General features: G+C 40.3%; 1 protein-coding gene across 50 annotated transcripts in view; it reads right to left on the bottom strand.

Moving 5' to 3' along the window:
- Nucleotides 1-6840, bottom strand: part of PUM1 (pumilio RNA binding family member 1) — a 123919-nt gene extending 117079 nt beyond the window's left edge. For 43 of the 50 annotated variants that reach the window (XM_012150074.3, XM_012150093.3, XM_060410572.1 and 40 more), the window contains exons 1-2: nucleotides 6739-6840; nucleotides 2323-2696 (exon numbers count right to left, since the gene is read on the bottom strand). In XM_012150074.3, the coding sequence (XP_012005464.2) occupies nucleotides 2323-2685 (363 nt within the window). In that variant the 5' untranslated portion in view covers nucleotides 2686-2696; nucleotides 6739-6840. The remainder of the gene's footprint in view (nucleotides 1-2322; nucleotides 2697-6738) is intronic. The other 7 variants (XM_060410589.1, XM_060410593.1, XM_060410590.1 and 4 more) reach the window with 1 other exon arrangement.
- Between the last annotated feature and the right edge of the window lie 15281 nt (nucleotides 6841-22121).

Here is a 22121-nt window from a genome sequence, read left to right as displayed (position 1 = left end):
CAGCTAAGCTCTGAAATTCACTGCTTTACTTTATGGTCTTCCCTCACTCAGTCAAGACCAAAACCACCAAGTTATAATAACTCTGACTACAGGAGAGGTAATGTGTAGGTGGTCCACACCGCAACACAGCAGCTACCTAATGCAGTTCCCTGATGCTGTTCATTATATCCAGACCAACAGAACTGTGGATGATAAATGCCAAGTCCAAGTTGAGTCACTGGTTTAGGCCCCCCTAGGTGTGGAACAGGTTTTGCCATTTAACATGAACACTGATTTGCTAACTGACCTGGATAAAATAGGGCTCAGCACTAGACTCCAGAGTATGTCTTCACAGCATAGCACAAGTAGGGTTTCCCCCTCCCCCGCCACAGCCAGATTTTAGATCTTGAAACTCTGCCAAGGGCTGACCCACAGTTTGACTTGCCCACCTAGCAAAGTACAAACCAAGCACCTTGATTCTTCTTTCAGTTTTTATCCATCCATCGTGAGGAAAGCCAACACAAGATTTTACAGATTTATAATATAAATTATAATATATACTCTAAAAACCAATGGTCATGATTTTTAAATGATGTTTAACCAAACAAGGCAAAAATTACAGGCATTCCACTTTTGCTCCCTAGACAGATCCCTAGACATATACCATCCAAATTAACTACCTCCTACCTTGGTTTCACCCTACACACAAAGCTACCTACATCTCAAATTCAACATGTGTTCTACGGAACTTAATTACCTTGTCCCCAAACCAGATTCCCCTCTATATTCCTTTTCCTCTATTACTCCATTTTCGCAAGGACCTAAACTTTCAAATTCAATCACCAAATTCTATGCATTTCTCAGTCCTATCCCACCTTTCCACTGCTCACACCAGGGCTATCAGAGTAGTAATCTAGTCTCAGCTCTTACCCACTCCAATCTCTTACTGCCAACTCAACCTTCCAAAAACACCACTGAACAAAAACTACTCCATACAAACACGCTAAAAACCCTGCTGCCTACTGAATTAAATCTTAGCCTGGCACTCAACATCCTTATTTTTGTGACAATGTCCTTTTTCCCCCAGCTTTAAGGCCATAGGATTAGGGCCTCATGCACTCAATAACTTTCTTCTGAAACTCTATCATATGCCAAATTCTAGGAACTAGGAACTAGGATATTGAGATGAATAAAATTTGATCTCCACCGCTGAGACTTTAAGCAAACCGGAAACAAAGTATTCTAAATAATAGATACATAATAAGAATGCCCTAAGCGCCCAAGAAGCAGCTCCCTGCACCTCACATTTCTTAGTGTTGCTCACCTACAAATAATAGATGTTAATGAAGTGGCACTGATACTGATGACTGTTCAAAGCTCTGCAATCAACACGCTAATAACTTGTTAGCTAACAAGATTCCACCTCCTCATTTCTACTACGGTAAAGAAGTGTGGTACACCAGCTGTCTGGAAAGGTCAAGGGGAAGCACGACTGAGTGTGCTTGTGCCTGATTTATTTCTGAAGAACAGAAGCACGAGAACCCCTCATGAGAGACATCAATTCTTTCTGCTAGTCAGTACTCAGATATTGGCAAAATAAAATAAAACTTCTGCAAATTCAACCTATACCCTATTCCAAAGAATAACCAGATGAAAACATTCTAACCCTTTCATCACTATCAAGTTAGGAAACACCTTTCAGGCTAAACTCTCTTCTCAGTAAAATATGCTGTGATTCCAGCTATAGTTTTGGATTAGTAAGAATGTTAAAATTAACCAAATGAAACAAGCATTTACAAGAGGACAAAAATGGTAAAAACCTAAACGCTGCAACCACTCCTTTCTAACACAAAACATAAGATATATCAGTTCCATGTCAAATTTCACTTAAGCAGCTGATTTTGTTTTATCAACTTCCTTCTACTTTCAACTATAACATTTTAAACACAAAAGTCACCAATACCCAACAGGAATGGCTCTAAAGTATGTATTTAGCCTATAAACAGCTCAAATAGATCTTAAAAGATTATATGTTAAGATGAAAAAAGTATTCTCTGTTTAAAAAGTATACTTAGAAAAGGAATGTGCACATTAGAACAAGCTTAAGTCTTTTTTTCTTTTTTAATGAATTGGTCATTTGCTGTTTAGTACCACCAGAACGATAAACGACTCAGTGACAACATTACAACAATCATCCTTTAAAACAAGTGACTGCTTAGTTTAGACCAAATGAAATCATTAGCAATTTAGGCTTTTTTAAAGACATTCACTGAAAGCAGATATCCTAAGTGGACAGTGATTATAAAAAGAGTTTCAAAGCTGAAATAGTGAACTTTTTTTTACCTGATGTTCTGCATGAATGTTATCCCCAGTAGGCCATCGATGTTTGCTATTATTATAGCCGCCTCCACCACTTCCTCCTCCCCCAAGCTGCTCACCATGCTGCCTCTGAAAGAAGTAGTCCACCATAGCGTCGTCCTGGGAACGGCCTGCAACTCCTATGGATCCTGGGACAGGGCTGGAGTGTGTCCCAGCTGCAAGAGCCTGATTTGCAGCTGGTTGTGGCTGCGCTTGCGACCCTGTTCCAGATGTCAAAACAACAGGCATGTTGGGATTAGCTGGTTCTTGAGGGTGATGTTTCAGGTGGGGGCTGAAAGAGTCCTGCCAAAGCACTGCTTTTCTCTTCAAGACACATGCAACGCTCATTCCACCAACACCTAAGGACAAACAGGTTACAAATGTTTACAATTTGCATTTCTTAAAACATAACTCGATATATGCACCAAGACAAAAATGTGAGCCCCTTGGCTTTTGCGATCTATCATCTAAAATAATTTCTACCAAGCAGCTAAATGTTTCATGACATATACACAATTCTCTAAACTGAAACCTCTGTTTTGAAGTTGCTGAGCGTGTGTGTATGGAAATAACTGTAGTAGGTGACAGGCACTCTGACAAGAAATCGAGATCAGGACTCAACATGGCAACTTCAGGGAAACTTATGTTGGTACCAAAGGTTAACAGTATGGAATTAGACTTTAATTAACAACTCTTCTACCCAACTTATTTACACCTTAAGCCAACTGTAGTGGATACTTTTTAAAATGAATAAGAGTTTTACAAAATATCCCTTTACAGCTGGAGCAGACATACACTAATAAACCAAACAAAAATCCAAACCCCATATATAATTAGCAATGACTCAGAATGTCGAAACTTGAAAGGATCCTTTAAAATGTCCGACGTATTCGTAGGATGCTCTCTGAAAAAGAAACAATAAGACCCCCTGACTAAGTAAGGACTGCAACAGAACAATGTTCTTAGCCTGAAACTTTTCAGTTAATGCACATGGGAAAGATAAACTCTATTTTTTTACCAATAACTTACAACTATAACTGTAATCACATCATCTTTCTACTAATATTGTGACTCCTACAGAGACAAACTAAATTCACTCCCCTTGTGTAGAAAGTCTCATTGTAAAAAAAAAAAAAAAAATGCTTCAAAACAATAATAACTGTATGGCAAATATACTGCAGACATTTCCTAGTCATTCCTGTTTTACAGATAAAAACACTAGGGTATAGAGGAAAAGTTATGTGATGTGCCCAAGGCCATTCATCTACTGAGCTGTAGGGATTCAAATCCAAATCTGTACACATCCAAAACAACTATAAACCCCTTGCTACCACACCCCAGTAAACCAAAACAGGTACTATTTCTCACTTGCATCTGCTATTCTTCTCTAGAAGGATCAAACAAAAACCTCCAAAATGTTACTATAAAACACCACTTTCAAGTTTTCTTAAAAGCAACAATTACACTTGTACAAAGCATACAAGTTGTCAGCCTACACGTGCTCAAAAAAAAAAAAAGTGCTTCAAAATAATTATGTTACCAACTAGAACACACCTGTCCACAGCCACTAGAATCTAATTTCAAGGCTATCAACCTAACAGTCCATTACAAATGGCATATCTCCCTTTAGCCCTTCTGTGACAATTCATAAACAGACTCACAAGATTTATAAGAAATCTTTTAAATTATTTCTCTTTATAGGATAAACATCTTGATAAAGAAGCATTTGCTTCTCACAATTCATGTTTTAAAAGACACAAAGGAATTTTTAATATTTTTCAAAGCCGAATTTGGAAATGCATAGTTTCAGTTAATAATTCCAATCCATCAGAACCTTAACTGGAGTAATCCAGCTTTCTAGACTGCACTTTCTGCTTTTATCAAGTCATGTTTACGCTTAAACACAAAAATCAGAAAGTCATAGTTTACCATCGGTACTAGCACAGTCCTAACCAGCCTAATGCCTTTCTCTTTGATTTTCAAAAGAACTCCCTGCCCTCTCATTAGTAAACAGTAGCCGGTCCCATTCTATTCCACAAGGGACTATAATCTAGTAGTCTGTGTTGTAGAGCTAACCAGCAGTCCCAAAACTAAAATTTTACCACTAAACTACAACTTCCCTGAGCCTGTTTCCTCATCTAGAAAATGGAAGAAATCCTTCATGACTTACAAATGCTTTTTAATCAAAATAATACATATAAAAGTTTTTAGTAAATGTGAAGTCACATGCTGAGGCCTTGGGAATTTAGTCACCACCAGTTAAAGCAATGGAGCTCCAGCCCCTAAGAAGATTCCTAAAATAGCAAATACAATCTTCTCTGAAATAAGATTTGCCATAATACTTATCTAACGAAGAACTTACATATGAAAAAGGTATTCACCACTGAAATACACCGACCACAACTTCATTCTATCAAGGCAATGGTATGGGGGAGCAGTGGGAGAGTTCCTATGAAAAATGTTCAAACAAAACAATTGGCTTTTGTAAAGCTATCTGTATGCCCTGAGACTTCCTGCTTTACCTAATGAGGCAAGGCAGTTTCTCAAACAAGAGAAAACCTGGCAGAAGGGACATTTTGAAACTGAGCAAATACCTAAGCAATTAACAAGTGTCTTGGGTAGTTCTGAAATATCTTGGCACCTATCAGCATAAAAATTAAGAAATCAGTCACTTAAATACTAAAAAACATTTAAATTGCTGATGCATTTTAAAGAACTCTCAAATCCACTAAAAAGTTATGTGAAGCACTTGAAATGTGACTTTTTTCCCCAAATGATACGTTATAAAAATAAGTATTTTTAAGCAACTTTTAAAAGTACTGAATTCTAGTTACTCTTCCATAGTTTTCAAACTGTTTTCACCAAAGTTGTTATTTTTCTTTAGTCTTGTTTTTAATATCACTAACAGGTTTTATTTCAAACAAAGGAACATGATCTAATCTATCCCCCGCTCACCTTTTATTTACAAAATGCTTTGTGGTTTAAAAGGTGTTTATTTTTACCATACTGGAAAAAAAAAAAATCTGTGGTCATAAATTTATTTTAAAGCAGTTCATCTCAACCCAAACTAAACTTCAAACACAACTTCAAAAAGCTGTGGCCTTGAACAAAACGAATCCATTTAGGGCTAAGACAAAAGGAAGAGTTCAAAATCCAGTGTGTACTTCCCAAAACTCCAGATAAAGAATCCAGAGCCCCCAAAAGTGTATTTTGTAAAGTTAAAACCAGCAATGGGTCAAAATGTTTATTTTGCTTACTAAAACTGCATTGGGAGCCACCTCTGTTTCGGTGAGTCTTGATGTGTTCTTCATAAACAAAAGGCTAAAACTACAAACGTACGGTTTCAGAAGTAACAGACTTTAAAAATAGAACCCCCGCCCCCCCAAAAAAAGCTTCATAAAACCCCATTCTTAATCTCTGGCAGAGTAGGAAGTGAACGAACTGTTACAGACAACCAAGAACAGTGTTTTCTCAAGTGGACAACGAAGAGTAACAACCTATCAAGTTATGGGAAGGATAAAACCTTTCCTGGTAATGTTGTGGGGGAGGGGGGTATATGGCGGGGGGTGGGGGAGAGTTACGCGAGCGTATTCCTCACTAGACGTGGGAGTGGTACTGACAAGTATTAACAAACGATTTATGTTTACCAAGAACGTCCGTGAGGACTAAAACTATCTAGTTATTGTGTATCTGTTTATCTACTACAGATGCACGAACCCCTCTTTGAGTTAAGACAGACACGCACCAATACAGACAGGCTCAAAGAGGAAGAACCCACCAAAAACAAGCTCTCACGGAAACAAAAGGCCACAAGTACTCAGGAGCCTAAAAAGCGATCTGAAACTTCCTGATCGCCTACTTCTCCACATTTAAGGCTCGCAAAGTTCCCCCATGGTGGATTTCGCCTGCAGACAAGGGCCATGGCTGCTTCTAAAGCGATTTATTGTTCCTCCTGCTTCGGCGCAGGCACGGAAGCTCAAGAAGTCGAAGAAATCCAGGGTGGTACAGAATTACACTTCATGGCCACACACAAGACTCGGGCTTCGCAAACCCATCAAAAAAGCAACCCGAATGGCAACATCAATCTTCAGGGGCCCCCACAGGGCCAAGCAGAAATGTAGAGGCACGTCTATGCCCAGGGCCCGGGCCTAAACCCCCGGCATTTTCCTCGCTTCGACCCCGCTCCCCACCCCCTCCCTCCTTTGATAACAATAGGGGCCTTGCTGCTGACTCCAAAACATGAACGAGGAACAGCGAGTGAGAAGCCTCAGCCAGGGCCCCGGCGGCTTTTCCAAAGCCCTTCTCATCCCCGCAACTGCTCTCAAACACCAATACAAAGGGACAATCTGCTCGCTGGGGGTCCGGAGCAGCGTTTGGGGCTAGCGGGGTGCGGATACTCACGGGCGGAGCGGTAGGATGAAGATGGATTTCAGCCCCCCGATCTTCTCTCTCCGGCGCTCTCGCTCCCCCTTACCTTTCACTCCGACAACATGGCGGCCCACTGGGGACTGGGCTGGCGCGGTGCATCATGGGATAGGCTCGGGCCCCGGCTCTGGCGGTGGCAGCTGCATGTGCGGAGAAGGCAGGCTGCTCTGGAACAGGTTGCCTGGTTGCCATGCCAACCCGGGGCCTGTGTGAACTTGGGAAACTCGCTGGCAACACAACCGCTGCGCGCGCGAGTTCCCTACCGCAAGGCAAACGTGCGTCGCCGCCGCGGACAGAAGGCGGAGTCCCGCGGGCAGACGCTGGAGCGCCCAGGGTGCGCGGATCTTGGTCCAGCACCTCACGGACCTGGGCCCGAGGGGTCAGAGCAGTGACCTCAGCCGCGGCGCCATCCGCCCCGGCGCCCTCCCAACTTCGCCTCCAGATTATAACGGCCTCCAGGGTTAATGGACGCTTACTCCAAGACTGGCCCGAGAGGTGCTGGGTTCAAACTCCGTTGCCGCAGCTTTCTGGCTCTAGCATTATTTAATCTTCCTGCCTACGTTGCCCCATTTGAAAAATTCAGAGGAAAATGAAAATTGCTACTTAACAGCATTGCCCTGAGGATTAGTGAATAATGTGGTTTAGTAGTCCTTTTAATAATGTGAAATGATTAGTACAGTGCCTGAGACTGGTAAACAGGCCTGATATAGAATTTGCAGGAGTTTGGGAAAGACCCTAATGCCAGGAAAGATTAAAGGCAAAAGGGGAAGAGGGCGGCAGAGGATGAGATGGTTAGATAGCATCATCCACTTAATGGACCTCAATTTGAGCAAACTCGGAGATAGTGGAGGACAGAGTACTAGTGTGCTACAATCCATGGAATCTCAAAGAGTCGGACTCAGCCACCGAACAGCAACAACAAGCGCTAGGTGGAAGTGCAGGACCCCTTGTTCAAAATTGTTAATGAATTTCAAGACAGAGATAGCAGAACATTAACATAAACCAAAGATGCAAAGCCGACTTTGTAAGCACTGATTCAGTGTTAGCTGATGTTGTTCTGTCCAGTTCGGAAAATAGAAATTTGGGCATTTGATGAAAGTGATTTTTCAAAATCAGTATTTAATAAAGGGTTAGTCGTTCAATGGTGTCTGACTCTGTAACCCCATACACTGTAACTCGCCAGGCTCCTCTTTCCATGGGATTCTCCAGGCAAGAATACTGGAGTGAGTTGTGATTTCCTTCTCCAGGTATTTGATAAGATATAGCTATTATAATTCAAACTAAACCCAAGATGAATCGAAAACATAGGCAAACCACAACCCTGTAAAAGATCTGAAGAGATTATAAGCGGAGAAAGCTTTTAAATAGAAAGAATGTTTGTAATGAATCAAAATAAATCTCTTTAGAAATTGAAATTTAAACGTCTATATAGTAAGAGTGCCACCATCAATGCATAAATGAGAAAATAGCTTTAAAGTATTGTAACTAGTGGTAGACAAATGGTTGTGAAAGTCGCTCAGTCCTGCCTGACTCTTTGCGACCCCGTGGACTGTAGTCCATGGAACTCTCCAGACCAGAATACAGGAGTGGGTAGCCTTTCCCTTCTCCAGGGAATCTTCCCAACCCAGGAATCGAACCCAGGTTTCCCACATTGCAGGCACATTCTTTACCAGGTGAGCCACAATGGTTAATCTTCATGATAAATACTGAAATTCTCTAATCAATTAAAAAAGAGCATTTTGAAAAAAGAGCACAATCCAGATACAGAAAACAAACTTAGAGCTACCAAAGGGGAACTGGGAAAGGGATAAATTAGGAGTTTGGGATTAACAGATAGATATTATTATATATAAAACATAATCAACAAGGACCTACTGTATAGCACAAAGAACTATGCTCAATATTTTGTAATAACCTATGGGGAAAAAATATTAAAAGAGAATATATATATATATATATAACTGAATCACTGTACTGCACATCTGAAAGTAACACAACATTGTAAATCAACTATACTTGAATTTAGAAAATAAAGAAAGCTGCTACTGCTGCTGCTAAGTCGCTTCAGTCGTGTCCGACTCTGTGCGACCCCCACTAGTCTCCTCTGTCCCTGGGATTCTCCAGGCAAGAACACAGGAGTGGGTTGCCATTTCCTTTTCCAGTGCATAAAAGTGAAAAGCGAAAGTGAAGTCGCTCAGACTCCCAGCGACCCCATGGACTGGAGCCTACCGGGCTCCTCCGTCCATGGGATTTTCCAGGCAAGAGTACCGGAGTGGGGTGCCATTGGGGAGCAATTCAAAACAGACCTGAACTCACTAATGGCTAATAAACACAGAAAAGATAACCTGGGACTGACAAGTGGGGGGTGGGTAGGGATGAGAGGGGACTGCTAGTAGGTATGGGTTTCTTTTGGGGGTATTGACAGAAGTTTAAAATTAAACTGTAATGGTGGTTGTACAACTCTGAGAATACACTGAAAACCATTGAACTGTGTGTATATTAAAAGATAAAGTTTATGGTATGTGAAATATATCTCAATAAAGCTATAAAATTGAGAATAAGTAATGAAAAGAAATGCAACTTTAAAATATAATATTTCATCTATTAAATTGGCAAAAATTTAAATAATCACTAAATCCTGTTTTCGCAGGTTGTGAGAAAATCAGCCCTCAAATTGTTTACATTACTTTAATGTTGTTTTTATTTAAAAGGGGCTTCCCTGGTAGCTCTAAAAGAGTGAGAATTTTATTTCTGAAAAAGAAGATAAGACTTGGAAGTTAAAGATCAGAACTCTGCTACTCCGCAGCTGTGTGACCTTGGATGTATTCCTGGTGTCAGTGCCCTCATTTGCAAAATAAGGGTTTCCATACTTTGGACAACAAGGAGATCCAATCAGTCCATCCTAAAGGAAATCAGTCCTGAATATTCATTGGAAGGACTGATGCTGAAGCTGAAACTCTAATACCTTGGCCACCTGATGCAAAAAACTGACTCATTGGAAAAGAGCCTGTTGCTGGGAAAGATTGAAGACAGGAGAAGGGGATCACAGAGGATGAGATGGTTGGATGGCATCACCGATTCGATGGACAAGAGTTTGAGTAAATTCAGGGAGCTGGTGATAGGGAGGCATGGTGTGCTGCAGTCCATGGGGTCGCAAAGAGTCTGACCTGACTGAGTGACTGAACTGAACTGAACTGATACACACAGGACAATTACAAGAGTTAAATAAACTAATATATATAAAGTGGCTGACATAGAATTAGCATTCACTAAATGTAGCTGTTTTATTGCGGTTATAGATTCATTTCTGAATCCCCAGAGAGCAACTTAGTTTAAAGTACAGGGACTTTGTTCATTAAGCATTTGTTAAATGAATGAATTCAACAGCCATTTAGAGTGATGACTCTCAAATCCAACAACCCTAAAAGCTAATATGTTGTATTCAGAGATCCAACTCTTTAGCCAGGCCAGAAGTTACTTACTTAACTCTCTGAGCCTCTGTTTTTCTCCCATGGAACATAGGGTTAATAAAACATCACTAAGTGGGTCTTTTTTTTTTTTTTTTTTAAGTGTAATAAAGCAGATAAAGCATTTAGCCCTATGGGGCCAGGACAGTGGAATGTGCTGAGTAGCCAAACTAGAAAAACCTTTTAAGAGGAGAAAACTTAGGTGACATGAGAAAATTACAAAATTTCCAGAACTTTACCAGGCTGTGATCTCTGTGATTATATTCTGAGATCCATGATTGACTCAGTTTTAAGCTTTAGCTTTCATTACTCAGAGATTCCATTATCAGTTTGGCCACAGTCATGTGGAACCACACCCCATTTCAGGCCTCTCCTCCATCAAAAGCTATACTCCCAACAGAAAACCAGCCATCCTCCCTGCTTTAAGAAACTGTTTTCAAAGGACCTGACTTACCCAATATAACCTGAGGTCCCAAAAATAACTCTTATCAGAACATCACCTGCAGCAGACTCATATCTTATTATCAAATGCTTACCTATGTGCCATGCACTGCAAAACTTTTACATACAGTATTTCATTTAAAAGTCTCCACATACCTATGACATGGACAACATTATTCCCATTTAAAAATGAGAAAACCGAGACTTGGAATGTTATGGAAACAGATTAGTATTTATCCAAGCAAGTTATCTAAGGTTATTAGCTGAGAGTTTTCTGGTCAGAAGGCTCTTGTTATTTAGTTGCTCAGTTGTGTTCAACTCTTTTGTGCCCCCATGGACTGTAGCCGACCAGGATCCTCCATCCATGGGATTTCCCAGGCAAGAATACCGGAGTGGGTTGCCATTTTCTTCTCCAGGGGATCTTCTCTATCCAGGGATTGAATCTGGGTCTCCTGCATTGCAGGCAGATTCCTTACCATTTGAGCCATCAGGGAAGCCCAGAAGATTGTCTTAATCATTCCTAGATCTTGAAATCTTTACAATCCAGCCAATTAAACCCAAGCATAACAGATAATGTAATTTCCAAAATTTTCAAAAACCAAAAATCTAATCAAACTGACCTGGTTGAGGATTAGGGTGGGTTTGAGAAGTATTTTAATTTAATCAGTAAAACCTAATCCAGTCCATTGTAACCTAATCAGACAAAGAGCTCTCAGACAGAAATGTTTAGTAAAGGCCCAAGAACCCCTGGTTCAAGAATTTCAAATGTTACCTCTTCTTTCATATGGAAGCGGTTATCAAGCTGTGATCTGAAGTTCACTGGTGAGTCAGCAAAACTGGCCCATGATGACAGCTGAGAAAAACTCTTGTCCCAGGAGTGAACAAATGCTGTTCAGTTCCACAAACTTTCATTCTTTCTTATAGTCAATGCTACTGGATGATAAATGTTACAGTAATGTGCTATTTGTACACTGAATGTAAAGCACTCTCAAGCAACCTGGGAACACCTCCAATTTTCTGGAAAGATGTTTTGTTATCAGTGCTGATTTGTGTTGCTTTTTCAACTGTGTTACATTTGAGTTTTTGTGTATTTGTAGACTTTCCCTTGGGTGGCACTTCCGCTCATTGTTTTGGTGCTTGGGTATTTGTTACACTGTTAGCATTTCCATTGTAATTTTGTTTCTTAGCAAATCTTGGTTATTAGAGTGCTTTTCCCATAGGAAGGTAGGAGGGAAGGTTTGGGCTGTTCCAGCATTGGTGACTAAGCAATTCCAACCAACTCTCCCACTGAGGAAAACTAGTATAACTGGAAAAATCTGAAAATCTCCTGTTGAAATCATCAAAAAGTTAATGTTAGTGAAGAATTAACTGAGCCAGGATCTGAGAAAGGACAGAAACTGAGGAATGTAAGCCTTACAAATAGGACTACTAGTCTTTCTGAGGTACAGCTAAGAGCCTACCTTGGGTGCTTCCCAGAACAGAGATCAGAGTTCAGAACCTGCTAAGAGAGAAAGCACCTAGCAAACAGCTCTCGCTTGAGACTGGGATCCTAAAGGACTGTACTCTAAAAGCAAATGTACGTAGAGTAGAGAAGGTCTTACAGATTGAAACTCAGCTTCAAAATACCTGAAACCCTGAAATTGTCTGAATGATTCCAGCATGCCAATGCCCAAATACTTGGCAGAAAACAACGTGAATCCTCTGGAACTTGAATTATTTCTATGAACAATTATGCAAATATATTTATTTCACAAACGAAAATAATTAGGTATACTGGAAGACAAGATAACATGACCAAAAAACAGCACAACAGCGACACAGTTGAAAGGCATGCCAAAGTACCTCATACTGTAGTCATCACGTTGTTTATTGTGTTCAAGAAGATAAAAGGAAGATTTATAATTCTGGCAGTAAACTGTAAAGTATACACCATATGGATTTTATGACTGACCCAAGGATGGTACCCACATCGCCTGCATTGGCAGGCTAGCTCTTTACCACTGGAGCTACCTGGGAAGCCCACAGAGCTCTATGAGTGAGTAAAGTCGCTCAGTCGTGTGGACTCTTTGTGACCCCGTGAACTGAAGCCCACCAGGCTCCTCTGTCCTTGGGATTCTCCAGGCAAGAATACTGGAGTGGGTTGCCATTTCCTTCTCCAGGGGAACTTCCCGACCCAGGGATTGAACCCAGGTCTCCCACATTGCAGGCAGATGCTTTAACCTCTGAGCCACCGGGGATGTTCAAATTTAACAGACTGTACCCTTCATATATATGTTATACGTATGCACTCCTTTATATCTCTCACTGATTAAAATAAAAATCAAGAAACCTTTTTTTAAAAAATCAATTCCTCAGTCCACTAGCCTAATGTATTTGAGTTAACCATTTTCTTACAGTTGCTTAGAAAGAAAAGGGAGCTAACTCCATCTTTTTTTTTGTATTTATTTGAAAATTTTAGATGTATTACTAAACTGTCAAAATTAAAAAGAAATTTGAAATATATTTAAGGGAAACACAATCTAACTTCCTTTTCTGTTTTATTTTGTTGGAATGTATGAGTAACTTAACTGGAGAGGGAAAAAATTCCTCTTGCAGCTATGTTGTCAAAACATTTAAAGTGAGTTCCCATTTCCCATTTAGGATGAAATGATGTAATGTCTGGGATCTGATTCAAAATAATCAGGAGTGGGGGAAGTAAAAGAGCGTATAAATAAGGCAAGATAGTACAGGAATTGATCATTGTTAGAACTGAATGATGACTATATGGGAGTTTTATAACAGTAAGAATAAAAGACCAAAAACAGACATGGTTTTTTAAAATCTTCTTTACTGTAGAAAATTTCAAATACATACAATAAATTAAAAAATAAAATTTAGTCTTAACTACTCTTGGTCTTCTGTTCTTATATATATATTTCAGAATCGGCTTGTCAATCTAATACTATTTGATTTGGACTTAAAATCTATTGAGGAATTTCTCTGGAGGTCCAGTGGTTAAAACCTTGTGCCCCCAGTTGCAGGAGGCCTGGGTTTGACCCCTGGTCAGGGAACTAGATTCCACATGGCTCAACTAAAAGATCCTGTGTGACACCACTAAGACCGAGCACAGTAAAATAAATTAGAAATAAATAAAATATATTGAATTTATAGATCAACTTATAGAGCAGTGTCTTTCTGATACTAAGCCTTCCTACTCTAAATATGGGATGTGTCTAACTTTTCAAGGTCTTCTTTGGTATTTGGCAGGGCCTACCCTGGTGACTCACAGAGTAAAGAGTCTGCCTGCAATGAAGGAGACCGGGGTTCGATTGCTGGATCGGGAAGATCCCTTGGAAAAGGAAATGGTAACCCCCTCCAGTATTCTTGTCTGAGAAATCCCACGGGCAGAGGAGCCTGGTGGGCTACAGTCCATGGGGTTGCAAAGAGTCGGACAGAACTGAGCGACTAATACACACTTGGTATTTTTTAGTACAGTTTTATAATTTTGTATATAAAGATCTTATACCTTTTTCATTAGATTTACTCCTCTGTCATAGTTTTGTTGCTATTTTAATGTTTTATTTGTATAATTACATCATATAAACTTGCTGATCCAGTCTATGTCTGACGCAGGATGCAGCATGCTTGGGGCTGGTGCATGGGGATGACCCAGAGAGATGTTATGGGGAGGGAGGTGGGAGGGGGGGTTCATGTTTGGGAACGCATGTAAGAATTAAAGATTTTAAAATTTAAAAAATAAAAAACTAAAAAAAAAAAAAAGTACAACAATTAAAAAAAAAAAACTTGCTGATCTATAGAATAGTGAATGCCTTCTTTATATTTGTTTTGTGTTCAGTCGCTCAATCGTGTCCCACTCTTTGTGAACCCAGGGACTGCAGCACGCCAGGCTTCTCTGTCCTTCACCATCTCCTGGCGCTTGCTCAAACTCATGTCCATTGAGTCAGTGATGCCATCCAATCATCTCGTCCTCCGTCATCCCCTTCTCCTGCCTTCAATCTTTCCCAGCATCGGGATCTTTTCTAAGAATTTGGCTCTTCACATCAGGTAGCCAAAGTATTGGAGCCTCAGCTTCAGCATTAGTCCTTCTGATGAATATTTAGGATTGATTTCCTTTAGGATCGACTGGTTGGATCTGCAAACTATTTGGTTATTTTGTATACAGACCCTAAAATCAACTACCTTGCAATATTCTTCTATTACTCCTATAACTTGTCTATAGGTTATTGCCTTTTTTAATTAAAATAATCATGCCATCTGAAGATAATGACAATGTTATTTCTTCCTTTTCAATAGTTATGCCCTGAATTTATTTATGTATGTATTCATTTATTTTTGGCTGCACTGGATCTTCTTTATTGCCTGAGGGGTTTCTCTAGTTGTGATGAGTGGGGGCTACTCTTCATTTTGGTGTTCGGGATCCTCTTGTTGCGGCGCACAGGCTTTAGCCTTACCAGCTTCAGTAGTTCTGCTTCTGGGCTCAGTAGTAGCGGCTGGCAGGCTCTGGAGCATGGGCTTAGTACTTGTGGCACATGGGCTTAGTTGCTCTGCAGCATGTGGAATTGTCTCTAACCGAGGATCAAACCCATGTCCTCTGCATTCACAGGTAGCTTCTCATCCACTGTAACCCCAGGGAAGTCCACCATGAATTTCTTATTATTTTTTACTGCACTGGCTAGAGCTTCCATCACATCATTGAGGAGAAAGAGTGATAGTTGGCATGCATACCAGGTTTATAACTTTAAAAGGAATGCTTTCCAAGTTTCTACGTTTATGATAACATTTGTTGTGAGTTTTTTAATAGGTACTTTCTTTTGGTTCAGTTCAGTTCAGTTGCTCAGTCGTGTCCAACTCTTTGCAACCCCATGGACTGCAGCACGCCAGGCTTCCCTGTCCATCACCAACTCCCAGAGCCTATTCAAACTCATATCCATCGAATCGGTGATGCCATCCAACCATCTCATCCTCTGTTGTCCCCTTCTCCTCCTGCCTTCAATCTTTCCCAGCATCAGGGTCTTTTCCAATGAGTCAGTTCTTTGCATCAGGTGGCCAAAGTATTGGAGTTTCAGCTTCAGCATCAGTCCTTCCAGTGAATATTCAGGACTGATTTTTTTTGTTTTGATTACTGTTCTATTTCTAATCTATGTTCAATTTTGTCAAATAATTTTCCTGCATTTATTGAAATGTTCATATGGATGTTTTTCTCCTTAATCTGTTGTAACAGTGACATCTCTAGATAGTCTAACATATATTTATTCCTGTGATAACTACAACCTAGTCATTGTATGTTTCTTTTATTTATTATTGGATATTATTCACTAATATTTTGTTTAGAATCTTTGCAGCTATATTCACAAGTAAAATGGATTTGTAATACCTTTTCCATTTTAACTTTATCTGAAATTAGTATCAGTTTATATTGGCCTCATGGATTTGACAGAAGGTGGGTTTCCCTCTTTATGCTCTGGAAGAAGCTGTTTAAGATGATCTGTATATAAGAATAATCTGTGGCTTGAAAACTGGCAGAATTTGCCTGTAAAACCATCATGGCCTGGTGATCTCTTTGTTGGAAGCTTCTTACTGCCCCAAAGTTTAACAACCTTTCATTATGAAATACTGATAGATTCACAGAAAGCTGCAAAAACAAAAATGTTCTAGAAGATCCCCTTTACCCTTCACCCAGTTTTCCCCAATGGTAACATCTTGCATAACTATAGTACAGTATCAAAATCAGAAAATTGACCATGGAGCAAGTCACATGACTTACTCAGATTTCACCAGTTTTACACGCACTCATCTGCATGTGTGGTGTATACTTTTGTGAAATTTGATCACATGTGTGGATTGGTATAACCACCACCCACCCTAATAGTCAAGAGGCACAGTTATTTCACCTCCACAAGGATCCTTCTTCTCCCCCTTTATTAACCACTCCTCTCCCCTCCATTTCTTCTTTAAAAATTATTTATTTATTTGGCTGCATCAGGTCCTAGCTGTGGCATGTGGGATCTGTAGTTGGGACATTTGAACTCTTAGCTGAGGCATGTGGAATCTAGTTCCCTGATCAGGGATCGAACCCAGCAGCCCTGCACTGTGAGTGTGGAGTCTTAGCCACTGAACCACCAGGAAAATCCCCTGCCCACCCATCCCCCATTTCTAACTTAGGCTACCACTAATCTATTCTTCATCTCTATAATTTTATCTCAAGAATGTTATATTAGTGGGATCCTTCAGTACGTAACCTTTCAAGGCTCGCTTTTTTCACTCAGTATAATTCCCTTGAGTTCTATTCATGTTGTTGCATGTATCAATGTTCTTTTTTCATTGCTGAATTAAGTAGTATTCAGTGATACAGTTGAACCATTGATTTCAACCTTTGAAGGACATTTTGCCTGTCTCCAGTTTTTCACTATTACAAGCCAAACTGCTATAAACCATCATGTACAGATGTTTTGTTTTGTCTTTTTGAACATGATTTTCATTTCTCTGAGATAAATGCTCCAGAGTACAATTTGAAGCACTGCAAGGTTACTTGTCTTTGGGTTTCCCTTGAGTCAATTTTAGATGTTACATTTTCTAGAAAGTTGTTCATTTCATGTTGATTTGGAAATTTATTGGCATAAGTTTACAATAGTTTTCTCTTACCACCTTTCTTAAAAAATATTTTATTTATTTGTTTTTGGCTCCCCTAGGTCTTTGTTACTGCCCACAGGCTTTCTCTGGGTGTGGCAAGCAGGGGCTACTCTCTGGAAGCGATGCACAGGCTTCTCTCTGTGATGCTTCTCTTGTTGCGGAGCTCGGGCTCTGAGGCACAGGCCTCATTGCCCTGGAGGCATGTGGGCTCTTCTTTGATCGAGGATCAAACCTGTGTCCCCTGCATTGGCAGGTAGCTTCTAATCACTGGGCTACCATGGAAGTCCTCTTATTATCTTTTAAATCTATGTCTTCCCTGTAGTTATAGCCCCTTTATTATCTTTGCTTGGTGCGTGCTCCATCCCTTCATTTGTGTCCCCTCTTTGCAACCTTATGGACTGTAGCCCACCAGGCTCCTCTGTCCATGGGATTCTCCAGGCAAGAATATTGGACTGGGTTGCCATGCCCTCCTTCAGGGGATCTTTGTGACCCAGGGGTAGAAATTGTGTCTCCTGCAATTACAGGTGGATTCTTTACCCACTAAGCCACCTAGGAAGCCCTTTATTATTTATATTATTTACTTGTGCTTTTCTTTTTATTCTCATTCTGGAGATGGAAATGGCAATCCACTCCAATATTCTTGCCTGGAAAATTCCGTGGATTGAGGAGCCTGGTGGGCTACAGTCCATGGGGTCGCAAAGAGTCAGATACAACTGAGTGTCTTTACTATCACTTCACTTTTTATTCTCATTAAACCTCACTCTGTTAGTTTTGGGAAAAGAAAAACATTTTTTTCTTCCTCTTTTCCATCTGGAATCATGGAGGGTGCAGAAAAGGAGAAAAGATTCCCGGTGTATCACAAGTCTTTAAGAGTGAAGGAATTTTACAGAGCTGCATCTAAGAAAGAAGTTCAAAGATCAAGCATCTAAACAAAGTTTGCCAAAAAAAATGCTTTGAAAGGCAAAGAGGAAGCTTACCTACAAAAAAGTTAATCACTATTACAAGGAATATAGGCAGATGTATAGACTGAGCCTTGAATGGTTACGGTGACAGGAAAGTCGGCAACCTCTATCTGCCTGTGAAACCCAATTTTGTCATCAGAATCAGGGATATCAGTGGTGAGCTCAAAGGGCTGGAAGGAGTTGCAGGTTCTTTGCCTTTACCAGATCTTTGATAGCACAATCTTTGAGCTCGACAAGGATTATGGAACCATGTATTGCCTGAGGGTACCAGAACTTGAAGTCATTAAAAAATTGATCTATAAATGTGAGCTATGGAAAAATCTACAAGAAGTGGGAGCTTTCCTGGTAGTCCAGTGGTTAAGACTCCACACTCCCAATGAAGAGGGCCTGGGTTTGATCCCTGGTCAGGAAACTAGATCCTACATGCCACAACCAAGAGCTCCTGTGCTACAACTAAGACCTGGCTCAGCCAAATAAAAAGATAGATAAGTAATTTTTTTTAATCTAAAAATAATAAATGCTGGAGAGGGTGTTGAGAAAAGGGAACCCTCCTACACTGTAGGTGGGAAGGTAAATTAGTACAGCTAGTATGGAAAACAGTATGGAGATTCCTTAAAAAACTAAAAATAGAGCTAATACATGTTCCAGCAATACCACTCCTGGGCAGATATCAAAAGAAAATCACAATTCAAAAGGATACACGTACATCGATGTTCACTGCAGCACTATTTACAACAGCCATAACATGGATGCAACCTAAATGTCCACTGATGGAGGAATAAATAAATAAGATATGGTATATATATACAACAGAATATTACTCAGCTATAAAAAGGAATGAAATGATGCCCTTTACAGTGACATGGATGGACCTAAAAATTGTCATACTGAATGAAGAGAAACACAAATATCATATGATACTGCTTATATGTGGAATCCTACCCCCCCCCCAAATGGTATAAATGAACCTATTTACAAAATAGCAACTGAGTCCTATATGTAGAAAACAAACTTAAAGGAAATTCCCTGGGAGTCCAGGGGTTAAGAATCTATGCTCCAAATGCAAGGGGTGCAGCTTCTATCCCTGGTCTAAGTACTAAGATCCCATATGCTTTGGGGCACAGTCTCCCCTCCAAAAAAAAATCAAACCACTTATTATTATCATGGGGTAAAGAGGAAGTGGGAGGGATAAATTGGGAGATTGAGACTGACATATACGCCCCAAAAGTGAAAATGTTAGTTATTCAGTCCTGTCTAACTCTTTGTGACCCCATGGACTGTAGCCCACCAGGCTCCTCTTTCCAAGGAATTATCCAGGCAAGAATAGCAGAGTGAGTTGCCATTCCCTTCTCCAGAGGATCTTCCCAACCCAGGGATTGAATCTAGATCTTCTGCATTGCAGGCAGATTTTTTACCACCTGAATGACCTGGGAACCCCCATATATATCTATTATATATATATATATGACTAACACCTAACTTAGTCATAGATGACTAAGATGACTAACAAGAACATACTGCATAGCACAGGGAATTCTATTTAATACTCTGTAATGACCTATATGGGAACAAAATCTAAAAAAGAGTGGATATATGTATAATTGAATCACTTTTGTGTACAGAAGAAACTAACAAAACATTGTAAATCAACTGTACTCCAATTTTAAAATTTAATTACGAAAAGAAACACAATCCCATTCTCACAAATTAAATTCAAACACTAAAAGGACTTCCCTGGTGGCTCAGATGGTAAAGCGTCTCTCTACAATGCGGGAGACCTGGGTTCGATCCCTGGGTCGGGAAGATCCCCTAGAGAAGGAAATGGCAACCCACTCCAGTATCCTTGCCTGGGAAATCCCATGGACAGAGGAGCCTGGTAGGCTACAGTCCATAGGGTCGCAAACAGTCGGACATGACTGTGTGACTTCACTCACTCACTCAAAAGTTACTATTTTAAAAATATTATTGAAATTTACAATAATACTTAATTATAATTTCAAAGATTAATTAAATGATTGTCCATGAAGGAAAAGGAAGGCAAATGGGTTTGGAAACAAGGGAAAGAGAGATGTTATTCTGGCAGCCGTGGGAGTTGTTGTTCAGTCACTTAGTTGTGTCTGATTCTTTGAGACCCTATGGAATGAAGCACGCCAGGCTTTGCTCAAACTCATGTCCATTGAGTTGGTGATGCCATCCAACCATCTCATCCTCTGTCTCCCCCTTCTCCTCCTGCCCTCAATCTTTCCCAGCATCAGGGTCTTTTCCAATGAACGTGCTCTTCATGTCAGGTGGCCAAAGTATTAGAGCTTCAGCATCAATCCTTCTAATGAACATTCAGGGTTCATTTCCCTTAGGATTGACTGGTTTGATCTCCTTGCTATCCAAGGGACTCTCAAGAGTCTTCTCTAGCATCACAGTTCGAAAACACTAATTCTTTGGTGCTCAGCCATCTTTATGGTCTAACTCTCACATCTGTACATGACTACTGGAAAAACCATAGCTTTGACTATACAGACCTTTGTCAGCAAGTGATGTATCTGTTTTTTAATATGCTGTCTAGGTTTATCATAGCTTTTCTTCCAAGGAGCAAGTGTCTTTTAATTTCATGGGTGCTGTCACCATCTGCAGTGATTTTGGAGCCCCACAAAATAAAGTCTGTCACTGTTTCCATTTTTCCACATCTATTTGCCGTGAAGTGATGGGACCAGATGCCATGATCTTCATTTTTTGAATGTTAACTCAGCTTTTTCACTCTCCTCTCACCTTCATCACGAAGTTCTTTACTTCCCCTTCACTTTCTGGCATTAGAGTGGTGTCATCTGCATATCTGAAGTTATTGATATTTTCCCTGCAATGTTGATTCCAGCTTGAGTTTCATTCAGCCCAGCATTTTGCATAATGTACTCTTCATATAAGTTAAATAAGCAGGGTGACAGTAAACAGCCTTGCCGTACTCCTTTCACAATTTTGAACCAGTCCATTGTTCCATGTCTGGTTCTAACTGTTGCTTCCTGACCTGCATACAGGCTTCTCAGGTGGCAGGTCAGGTGGTCTGATATTCCCATCACTTTAAGAATTTTCCATAGTTTGCTGTGATCCACACAGTCAAAGGCTTTTGCATAGTCAATGAAGCAAAAGTTTCTCTGGAATTCCCTTGCTTTTTCTATGATCCACCAGATGTTGGCAACTTGATCTCTGGTTCCTTTGCCTTTTCTAAACCCAGATTGTACATGTGGAAGTTCTCAGTTCACTTCCCTGATAGCTCAGTTGGTAAAGAATCCGCCCTCAATGCAGGAGACCCTGGTTTGATTCCTGGGTCAGGAAGATCCCCTGGAGAAGGGATAGACTATCCACTCCAGTATTCTTGGGCTTCCCTGGTGGATCAGCTGGTGAAGAATCTGCCTTCAGTGTGAAAGACTTGGGTTGGAAAGATCCTCCGCAGAAGGGAAAGGCTACCCCTTCCAGTACTCTGGCCTGGAGAATTCCATGGACTGTACAAAGAGTCACAAAGAATCAGACATAACTGAGCGACTCTCACTTTCACTTTCAGAGAGAAAAGTTATAAAAATAAAGGAAAAATAAAACATACATTGGATGGTCAACACCGAAATCAGATTGAGTATATTCTTTGCAGCCAAAGATGGAGAAGCTCTATACAGTCAACAAAAACAAGACCGGGAGCTGACTGTGGCTCAGATCAGGAACTCCTTATTGCCAAATTCGGACTTAAGTTGAAGAAAGTAGGGAAAACCGCTAGACCATTCAGGTATGACCTAAATCAAATCCCTTATGATTATACAGTGGAAGTGAGATTTAAGGGTCTAGATCTGATAGATAGAGTGCCTGATGAACTATGGAT

The sequence above is a fragment of the Ovis aries genome, chromosome 2, assembly GCF_016772045.2.
Source record: "Ovis aries strain OAR_USU_Benz2616 breed Rambouillet chromosome 2, ARS-UI_Ramb_v3.0, whole genome shotgun sequence".
NCBI classification, from domain to species: Eukaryota; Metazoa; Chordata; class Mammalia; order Artiodactyla; family Bovidae; genus Ovis; species Ovis aries.
The sequence above is the reverse complement of the archived record's forward strand: the minus strand, read 5'-3'. Positions and strand labels throughout refer to the sequence as shown.